The sequence below is a fragment of the Astatotilapia calliptera genome, chromosome 11 (genome assembly GCF_900246225.1).
Source record: "Astatotilapia calliptera chromosome 11, fAstCal1.2, whole genome shotgun sequence".
NCBI lineage: Eukaryota > Metazoa > Chordata > Actinopteri > Cichliformes > Cichlidae > Astatotilapia > Astatotilapia calliptera.
In genome coordinates, this window is record NC_039312.1 from 28849442 (window position 1) to 28860892 (window position 11451).

The 11451-nt window shown below is 37.4% G+C and overlaps 1 protein-coding gene across 1 annotated transcript in view; it reads right to left on the bottom strand.

Moving 5' to 3' along the window:
* sh3bp5b (SH3-domain binding protein 5b (BTK-associated)) overlaps positions 1 to 6019 on the bottom strand; it is a 33187-nt gene extending 27168 nt beyond the window's left edge. The window contains exons 1-2 of the mRNA XM_026184497.1: positions 5636 to 6019; positions 4519 to 4581 (exon numbers count right to left, since the gene is read on the bottom strand). Coding sequence (XP_026040282.1) covers positions 4519 to 4581; positions 5636 to 5713 — 141 coding nt within the window. The 5' untranslated portion in view covers positions 5714 to 6019. The remainder of the gene's footprint in view (positions 1 to 4518; positions 4582 to 5635) is intronic.
* Between the last annotated feature and the right edge of the window lie 5432 nt (positions 6020 to 11451).

Here is an 11451-nt window from a genome sequence, read left to right on the forward strand (position 1 = left end):
GGAGGTTGCAAAAAAAATGACAAATACAACTCTAGTGCTTCTTTAGAAGCAAAAAATAAATAAATCAATCAATCTTGTGCTTACTCACTGTCAAAAAAGGATAAAATCGTATACCATTTGAAGACTCCCCTACTTACCTAAATATTCCTCTTGTCAAGTAAATCAGTCATCTTAAAAACGTCAAAATGCGTGCGTTTGTTTTTTAATATTGTATTTTAAAAGGAAAAAAAAAAACGTTCAAAACGGGCCTTTGGTGAACAACCCCATGTTCTAGTGATTGATCATCCTTCAAGCAAGGCAATTAGTCTATGTTATAGATGTTTATGCATATTCCTGTTATTTCTGGCAATTTAATTTGTGGCGAATTTCCTTTGGGGAGAAAGTAGAAGCCTCAGCATTAGTAATTACACATGCTGCTATCCATCTTTATTTGTCATATCCTTCTAAAGGATGGTGTAGCTCTTAACTCCTGACCTTTATTAACCTCACAGTTTATGAAGTTGCTGTTTAAGGAAATTAAACTTGCCCTGTTGTTACCTCTCTTGTAACTCACTGCCAAGCCATTAAAGCACCTTGAAAACCCAAGAATTTCAAGAGAACAACAAACAAAAAAGGGCATTTGAAAAATGCAAAGCAAACACTGACTATCAAGCATTAAACATAATTTAATCTGGATAACATGTTCAGACCATGTCCCAGATAGAGCTGACATATTTTTCTTGAAACTGAAAAACAAACTAAAGCCAGTCTGATGAACACAGTCCATGAAAATCTAGTCTGATACACTTTTCTAACTGAAAAGAAGTGACCTTTCTGTTTAGTGTTAGAGAGCCTTGTTTGTCCACTATACAAACAAGGGGAACTTCTCAGACATTTATCTCTATAGTTTCATCACAGTCATCTAATTTGCATGAGAGACAAACCTTCAAAGCACAACAGCAAATAAAAAAAATAAATTAAAAAAATCCAGGAAGTAAAAACAAAAACATTCAGTAAACAAACTACAGCAAAGCAACTGTTCAAATCCTCATAACTTTAAATACTTCCTTGTTTTCAAACCAAACAGAATCACATCCATGATAAATTCTTTTATATGACACTTGTGTTAAATTCAGGCTCTGGTGTCATTGTGCATGGGTAATAACTGTTTATTTAAAGTAGACATACTGAAAATAAACAAGATGTTATTGTTCGCTTATATACTGTGCATAACAGAAAAGTGGTAAGTAATTTAATATATATATACACATTTAAGGTTGAAGAACAAAAAGCTAGTCAGCATTCAGAGTGCACAATGCTTGTTTAGCACTCCACACTTTTTAGAAAATTCCATGGAAATTGGATGTGGCTAAAAGACAGATGCTCTCACCAAATATCATTTTGGTGCGACAGTTCTTGTTTTGTTGTGCGCTGAACTTTTATGTGGTCAATAACAGTACATAAGATTTACTAAAAGTTATGATCAACTTTAGATTTCTTTTAACACCTACGAGTTTATATTTTCTGGTATTAGAGGTCCCTAGAAGGTAATTCTCAATATGCTTTTCAGTATTGAGGAAAGTGTATTGAGTGTACTGGTTCGACAAGGATGCAATCTCTCATGTTAGATTACTCACAAGCCAAGGTTGTGAGGGTCTATTTTGAAGCAGGCTGAGGTGTCAGATCTGCACAGGAAGCAGAAAACCAACACTAAGTGCAGTTTGCTTTCACTCATGTCCGAACCTAAAGTTGACTTTGACTGTATTCTGCTTTCCAGGCTTACTGACAGTCAGTCCTCACTTTTCCCCTGTAGTTTGAATCTTAGCCCATGGCTGTTGTGTCAAACTAGTTTTTACTCCTTGTCCAGTCTTCTCTTCCACACCGCCACTTTTAAAAATGCCCTTCTACTCCACCTGCCACTGATCTTCTAATCACTCAACACTGCCCACTTCTTCCACATCAACTGACAGCGACTGGTGCATTGATAGTGTATTGAGAAAACTCTTGTTGCTCAATCGATGGGGTCACTTTGGCTTAAACTAAAATGCCTGAACATCAATAAACTGTAAAGAAATTATTCAGACATAAGCATTCCCCAGAAGATGAATCATCGTGACTTTCATAACCCCTCTGCCCTTTCACTTAATTACTTCACAGGATTAACATTTTTAAAGATTTTCCAGAAGAGTTGAAAAAGTTTTCTCTAACCAACAACATTCAAAAACTTACTGAAAGCTTTTTAACTGAGATAGAAGAATCAGTGATTCTTTATCCTTAAAGAAATAAATTTAACTTAAGACAAATTCAGGATTATCTGAATTATTTTTAAATTCTGTTAATCAAGTTGTCAGCAATTAAACTATGCCAGAAATATTAAAGAGTGATACAGCATATGGTATATATATGTTTTAACTCTGACCCCCAGAACATGAGAGGATAAAGTACTGACTTTTAAGTTTGAGGTAAAAAAAAAAAAAAAAAAAAATCAACAGTCTCTTTTTGTCCTTGTGTCAGATTTTGTCAGATGTGGCTTACAAAACCCTCAGCAGTCATTGTTTCATTTCCAACTAATGTGTTACTTAGTCAACATGAGATCATTTCTGTGGAAACAGCTCCCAGTTTGGATTCAGAAGACAGAAACCCTTTTTACTTTTAAAGTTAGACTTTCCTTTCTAATAATGATTAGAAAGTCAGGTGACCCTGATCCAGCTGCTCAGACTGCTGGGGGATTTTCTGTGACACACTAAACTTTTCTTCTCCATTCATCTCTTTTCCCTCCTCTGATGTTCCCTGATGTTTACATGAGGCATGTCATTAAATTGTGTCTTTCTCCCATAAGCTGTGTTTTGCTGTCTCCCTATGCTCTCCGTTTTCTCTTCTTTCCCCTAACAACCAACTGGTCAGGACATATGGCTGCCCATGTCTGAGTCTTGTTCTGTTAAAGGTTTCTTCCTATTAAAGGGAGTTTTCCCTTACCACTGTCACCTAGAGCTTGCTCATAGGAGATCATCTGATGTTGGGGTTTTCTCTAATACTGTAGGGTCTTTACCTTACAGTATAAAGCACCCTGAAGTGACTATTAATGTGATTTAGAGCCATCTAAATAAAACAGAATTGTCTTGAATTCAAAATGTCCAAGAAGTACTTATTTTCAGCTTTTATTGGAAGGAACTTTTTTTTTTACTGATGCTGATGCAGACTGAGGTGCAGAGTGTCTGTCCTCTCTCTCAGGGCTCGGATGCTGACACTGTGACGCACTTCAGCTTCAATACATTCATGCTTAAGGCGGTGTGTCAGCAACTTGTGGTTATCTGCTAAATTAAATATCATTTGCGTCACTGCTGTGAAGATACATTTTCTGTTTCACAACACTGGGATCGGTACTACTCCAACCTCTTTATTTTACTCATCAGCAGCATCAACGTTTCAAATCAAAAGCCTCTTTAGGCAAAACAAAAGCAGTATGATACCACACTGCTTAGTGTAGCAATAACAGAAACCTTTATTCAAATAAGAAGACAGTGTCCCTGCTGCTGACATAAACAAAAGGATGGATTTCTTTGGGAAGTTCTGAAGCTGAGTGTGCACAGCTGGGGTGAATGGATAATTTAAGTTTTGCATTATTGCTGCTTATATTTACCAGTGGAGCAGCATAGGCTGCATTGATGTGCAAAAGATGTTCTTGTCTTATTTGAGCACCTATATTCTGTGCTGCAAAATAAATAAATAAATAAATAAAAATAAAAAAAATACAGACCTTGTGTTTAAAAGAAACCCTGAGAAGATGCAAAGTCACGGACTCCTGTTCAGCTTAACCTCCGAGTGCCCCGATTAACCCCATGTAGAACTGTCAACTTGTGCAGTGCAACACAGATTTGGACTTTCAGCCCCATAAAAATGCACACAATGTTGCTGAACTATATAAATGCAAGCCATCAGCTGCTTCTGTGCTTTAATGGGATCAAAGATCAGTTCACCAAGTTTAATGGTTTTTGACGGCCCAAGTGAGAGTCGTGTCTCTGCAGCACATTCTTTCTGTTTTGGTCATCACGGGCTTATAGCTCCACAACAGTCAAACTGTTTTATATAGAGGTGGTTTGCCAAGACTTTGAAGCTCACATGCTTGATCTTGGTAAATTGATTTGGATACAGCTGTCAGCAAAATGTTTTTAAGGCTTAAATGAGTTTATTGTAATATAACACACCAAGTCAGTGTCTCACACAAAAAAGTAACAAGTTAGTTTGTAGGCAGAAACCTGCTGACATGGAATAAAATCTGAACTTTATATGAAATTTGGCCTTCAAAAAGGAAAGGTCCAACTGTATCTATATTCTGAAGCCTTCAAAACAACACTTGATCTCTTTGAGCGATGACTTTAAGAGCAGATGAAGTAGATGTTAAGTATTAATTACTGACGGGGGTCATATAAGCATGATTATTTGCTTGATCAGTCAAAAGCTAACATAACTCCACTACGCTGAAAGGAAAAACACAAACACATTCAATGCACATAACACTGTGTGTACCAAATAACTGACCTCAAGCTCCGTCTCACATCTGTTGATGTCGACAGTGGACTGGTTGAGTTTCTCCAGCTCCCCCTGGAAGAGAGATGAGGACAAAGTGATGAAGCAAAAAGGAGGAGGAGATAATAATGTAACACAACACCTAAAACTATGGGAGAGAAAAACTAGCAACATCTGGAAAGAATTATGTGAACATGGGGAAGAAGGCAATGTAAACTATGGCTTTTAAAATGTTAATGTGCTTTAAAAAATAATAATAATTATAATAAATCCACTGGAACTGTGAATTGTACATTACACTAAATATATTTTCCCTCATAAAAGGTGCAGAAAAGAGTGCAGTATGTTAAACGGTCAATGGTCCACTGATATCAAATATCTTCCTCAAATTCAAATTCTGATTCCAGAAATTTGAGTATTTGGAGATACAAATTAAGAAATCTGTATTCCTCGCAGGACCCAAAGAAAAACCACTGTAAAGAAAATGCTAACTATAGCCCCTACAGGAGGCAACATGAATAACTTTTTCGTGCTGGTGTTTGCATGTTATCCTGTGAAATGATCTTCGACAAATAAACCCAAATACTACTATTCATCGATTCAAACAGGAGTGTCATGTAGTTATTACCAGACATCTCTGGGTTCTTTGGTAAATTGCATTTTTTAGAAAGCTTGGACTGACCAAGCAAACATTTATTTAATCATTATTCATTACATTTTTTTAGGTTTACTTTTTCCTAGACTAGGAAAACAACTTATTAAATGACTTTTAAAGCCTGATATTAAAATACCAAAGTACATTTTTACTCATATTACTGGCTTCTACCATTTAAATTTTGACTTGCCAGTAAATTAACTGGACTAGCTTTTTGAACATAATACTTTCATCCAGTATTAGTGGAGCTACAACAATCTGCACACAACCAACACAGAAGACAATACTAACAGTGTTACCTTGTATTTACAAAAAAAATTAAATTACTAAGAAAATCCAGGGGCTGAATCATGCTAGGACTTCGCTGTTAGCTGCTACAGCGGTTTGGAGACAGACATACTGCTGTCTGGAAAACAACGAACCCTAACCGATTAATAAAACACGCTTAATGCTTTAAAAGTAAAGGTTAATCACCTGGATTCTGGGGTCCACCTCCTCGTCTTCATAATCAGCCTCGTCGTCGGACCTGTGCTCCTTCTCTAAATGGTCCATATCGGAGCTGAAGAAGAGACACCACAGCCAAACAAAGACAGAGCTCACTACAAGCGGAGACACCGCAGACTCATCTGTCTCTCGCAGCCGGTCACCAAGAGCTGGACTCGCCGCCCTTACTTCAAACCGCTGACTTAAAAAAATCGGTTTTAAAAGCTCGGCTTTTCGAGGAGGAACATCTCGGGTGGTATCAGCCCGGCCGAGCAGTAGCGTCTTTCCCCGTTCAGCAGTGCCTGCACACGGAGACCGCTGCTGACTGACCCGAGAGCTGACACAAACGGGAACGCCCCCTCCGAGTATGGGAGGGGCCATACAGCGGTGAAACGTGATGGCTTTTAAACGCTCAGAACGCTTATGAATATATATTTATTTAAAACAAAAAGCAAATCTCAGTTAAATTAAATGCTCTTTCTATATTCCCATATACAAACATGTTAGAAAATAAGAAAATGCGAAGAAACACTTGCTATGACTTCAAAACATGTGCTGTGTTAAGGAGATAACAACTGAAGCTTAATATGGGCCTAGCCGTACGTTCATGTAACTAGTTTGTACCACCAAGTGGTTCAGTTAGTTAGTGTGGCCATTATTTATCCAGGTAAAGGTAAAATAGTAACAACAACAATAATAATAATATCTTTATTGTCATTACACATCAAAATCATCATTAAATCAAAATTGGATGCAAAGTGAAAAGGCCTGATAAAGGCTTAAATGTCTTAAACAGTGTACATGCATGTATGTATACCACACATTAGAGACATTTAACATTCTATGGGCATACTAGCACAGTTCATTCTTTTAACAAAAAAAAAGCATCTTTTGGATGAAAGATATTTTTAAAACCTGAAAACCTGAAACGTGTGCCTAAGGGCAACAGTTCAAACAGAGAGTGTCCAGGGTAGGATGGATCTTTTAGAATCCATCCTACCCTGGACTTGCAAGGCTTTTTTTTAAGGCAGCAGGAAATGTAAAGATCTTCCAGGGAGAGGAGAGGCCATTCAGTTACGTTATGGACAGTGGTGATGACCCTCTGGAGAGCTTTTCTCTCTGCTATTGTGCGGCTGGCAAACCACACACGGACACAGTAGCTTAGCCCTTGCCATAGAAAAACAATGAAGTCAGAAAAACCAAAAATGCTTGGTGGTGAAAGTATACAGTGTTAAATATAATGAAAACTGTCCACTGAATCCCTCGTCCGTGCTTCTTTCTAATAGTTGTGAGCTCTGCTATCACTCCCTTTCCATCAAAGCATTCTACCTATGTGCCGGCTATGCAGTGCTGGCTTTTTGGAGGACTTTAGCCAATCATATTAGCATAGGTTGCATACCTACAATCCTTGCACTAAATTACTAAGACTGCATTCTTATTTACCATGTTTGCCTGGCAAAAGGAGAAGCCCATTAAGAAAATGGGTGTAAAAGTGTGGAACTTATAGAGTAGTACATAAAAATACAGTACCTGTATACCTTTAGGATATTGCCCTATATTTGTTGGGATTGGCTCTAGCCCCTTGCAACTTTGAACTGGATAACAGTTGAGAAAATGATGTACTGTTGGACTTTGTTGGATCCTTAAAATCATCATGTTAGTGGAGGATGAATCAGTAGTTCACTTGGACCCTGACTTTTCCATAGGCAAATAAGCACATATATAAAACAGTATGCATGAATTTAAAACCACAGTCCTTGTGCGTAGGTCTGCCTTGGTTTACACATTTGTGTTGTCCTGTGGTGCCTGGTATCTCAATGTTGTGGCAGTATGGCAGGTCTTTGGCTTGTTCCAGAGGATCCCACAGATGCTTGATATCCTGCTGGAGGAGGCTGCTGCCACTGGAGAGTGCCTTTGTCATAGAGTGATGTACCTGGATTTCAGCATTGTTTAGATCAGCAGTGGATGATTAATTTTCCCAAGGAGCAGCATGAGAAACTGGAACTATTGTGGCAACAATAAGCTGTGCCCACTTGGGAAAGTTAATGGTCCACACCTGCTTTAGATGGAAAAGTCAAACCAGAATAATGCCAGGATTCAAGGTTATTCAGCAAAGCATTCCATAATCTAATGCAATGAAATAAACAGTGTCATTCATCTGAACCTGTCAGTGGTTTTAATGTTTGTTTTTTTTGCTGAGTGATTGCTATACCTGCTCCAAGTATAGCCAGCCTTTTACAGCACTAGTTAATGTTACAGCCATTAGCCAACACAATAGCTATAGCGGGAGCCACAGCTTGGATCACAGGATCAATAATGTTCTTATTAAGGTCAGTTGTGTTATTATCTATTTTTCTTACTGATATATTTTAGGCAACAATATGTACAAATAAATGAATATAAATCTAATTTGATGGATATAGCTTGTGGAGTACCTCAAGGTTCAGTACTGGGTCCAAAAATGTTTATTATGTACTTAAATGATATCTGCAGAGTATCGGAGATTTTAAAGTTTGTAATATTTGCAGATGACACAAATATACTGTGTTCAGGTGTGGAGTTGCCACAGGTTTTGGAAATGATCACACAGGAATTAACGATATTAAAGAAGTGGTTTGATATAAATAAATTATCATTGAATCTAGATAAAACCAAATTTATGTTGTTTGGAAACCAAAAGAAAAACATCGAAGTAGAAATATGTGTTGACAATGTATATTTAGATAGAGTAAATGAAATAAAATTTCTTGGGGTGATCATTGACCACAAGCTCTGTTGGAAGCCACACATTACTTATGTTCGGGGGAAATTGGCACGGGGCATTGCCGTCCTGGGGAAAGCAAAGCATATGTTGGATCAGAAAGCACTGCACATTTTATACTGTGCTTTACTACTGCCATATATGAGCTACTGTGTAGAGGTCTGGGGAAACACATACAAAAGTAACACACAAACAATAACTATAATACAGAAAAGGGCCATTAGATTAATAAATAATGTAGGGTACAGGGACCATACAAATGCACTCTTTGTCAAAATGCAAGCTATTAAATTCCAAGACTTGGTGAAGCTTAAAACAGCGCAAATAATGTATAAAGTAAGAAATAAATTGCTTCCCAAAGAAATCTGTAAATTGTTCATAGAAAGAGAAGGTGGGTATAACTTATGAGGGAAATGGAATTTAAAAATACAAAGTGCTAGAACAACTTTAAGAACTATGTCAATCTCAATTGCAGGAGTTAAATTATGGAACAGTCTAACAGAAGAAATAAAAGACAGTCAAAACATAAAACAGTTTAAAGTAAAATATAAAAACCTAATTTTAAATAAGTATAAGAATGAAGAAAACGGGGTTAACCCAGGACGGTAATGTTGCTGGTAATGGTGTTGCGGTTCTTTTTTGGTTGTTTTTTTTGTTTTTTTGTTTTGTTTTGGTTTGTTGTTTTTCCATAACTTGTGTATCTGCAAATATACACATTCTGTATTTTTCATATGAAAGAAACTATACTGTGGTGGGGCTTGCTAATTTCTTGTTTTTGATTTATGTATGTTATGTTTTGTTTTACTTCATATGTTTATATGTTTCATATGTTGTTTGTTTAATTTAAGACAAAAAAAATTAAATGAATGAGAGGTAAAACTTGAGGGGGTAGGGACAAATAAGTAAATACTTCAGCCTACTCCTTTTCAAACAAATAATGGAATGATATTTTGTAATGATTGTGAAGGCACATGTTTGAAATGTTTGAAATAAAAATGAACTGAACTGAACTGAACTGAATTTTAACATTAGTTTAAGAGAACCTCATGTGGAAAAAGGATTGAAAGCTATTGCTATAAAAATGTTACTGCTTTATTCACAGAGGTCACAGAGTTTTTTCATTCAGTTATATAGTACGATATTGTTATGTGATTGTGTTTTTATCTAAATTCCAAAATGTGCTACCTTAATATATAATGCTATCTCACTGTAAAACAGCATGATCCACATTGCCTTCCCTGTGTGACAGGCGCTGCCCTTTGCACTGAAAGGGCATCTTGTGTGTCTCTTGTTTGTGTATGACACACATTTCCGGGTTATTGGCATAAAGATGAATCCCTCAATATTTTCTATTCCTGGAAATTTGTTATTATTAACCTCACTAACTGACATTTCTTCATGATACAAGCAATTCTGTTGTAACTCTCCTTAATCCACACCACTGGCCACAAAAAGTTCCATATAAAAGTCATTTCATTTAGTTAAAAAATAAAATACTAAGAAACATCATGTAATATGATTATAGACATAGACTTAATTATAAGTCTAGGTTTAAAAACGTAAAATATAGTTCTGTGGAAAAATATCAAAGACTTTAATGTCATAACTGATATGCCAAACAGACTAAATATTGAATTGAATAATGTGTAGTGACATTGAAAAACTTTGTCCCTACTGTGTACACAAACAGCATTTTGTCCCAATTAGATTAAAAGCAGAAACTTTACTGTCCAGCTGACGCATGAAAGCTGTTTCCCAATTTGTAAACATCCCCTCTTTGGCTGTCTTGTTGAGTGGCCTTGACCTTTTCATGTAATATCTTCATACTGTAGATGCACAGAAAAATTTTCAGTTTGACAGAAACATGTCTGTTGGCTTGTGGATGTGAAAGCTTACTGTCTCTCTGGCTTGTCAACCCCATGCTCAGACTTGTTCCTGTTGCACAACTGTGAGTTCATCGGTTACAGTTTTTGTGAGGAAAAAAAAGCCTAATTTCCCAGTAAAATGATGTCTGAAAGAAAACTAGAGTAGGTCCAATGGACTCACACTGGCAACTACATCAATATCATCAGACTTGGCCTTCATTTAATTTGCCAATACAATAAGGTTTCATAACTATATCTTGCACAGGTATGATGTAATCATGTTGACTAAATTGGTCTACAGACATGTAAATACCTGCCAAAGTGCCCTAGTGGTGCTCTGGAAATGCACACATTGCAAGACTCACTGTCACAGCTGATGTTAGAAATTGTAGGATTTGCTGGAGTAGGACAGGGAGACCGATCTGGGGTTAAAAAAAGGTTGCGAGCACTGAGGATAGAACAGAAGAGCAATGACAAAGAAGGCAACACTTAGGTGGCCCGGTGGATAAGGTGGAACAATTCTGACGGCCACAGAAAAGCCCAGTGAAGGTGAAATCTCTCTGGAGGCTTAGTAGGAGGATGGCTGTGAAGGCGGAGCTTCTCAAATGGCCAAGGTGCTGAGGTGGTGGCTAATGATGGAGAGGCAGAACAGGTGGCCAGCTATGGCGGTGAAATGGTGGCTGAAATTGGGGCTTGGTAGGGCTTAATGAAGGGCATGTAACCCCACTGGAGGCTTTTCCAGCACCTGGTGGTGGAAGAGCATGGCAAGTGGCCAGTTCTCTGAAGACTTAGCAGAAGCACGGTGGCAGTTGGGCTGGCATCGTCATGGACTCATTATGGGACACTGGTGTGGTGGCAGATAGGAGGCTTGGCATCTGCTGACCAAGGTGGCAAAGCTGGGTGATACATTTATAAAGAAAATTATTGTACAATAACTATTACTCAATAGAAATTTGAGGTATGATATAAAAAAAGCCAGTAGAACTCATTCCATCCATTTTTTGACAGATAACACAAGAAGAGTGCTGCACTAAACAACTCATGTGGATGGAATAAAATCAGAGCCACATCACATTAAGTAGATGTCCACAAAGCACAGAGCATAGAATGAAAAGCGTAGCAGCAGCATATGTGCTAATGTTTGGGGTACTGCAGTCGTGCACACAAGTACTGTATTAGTA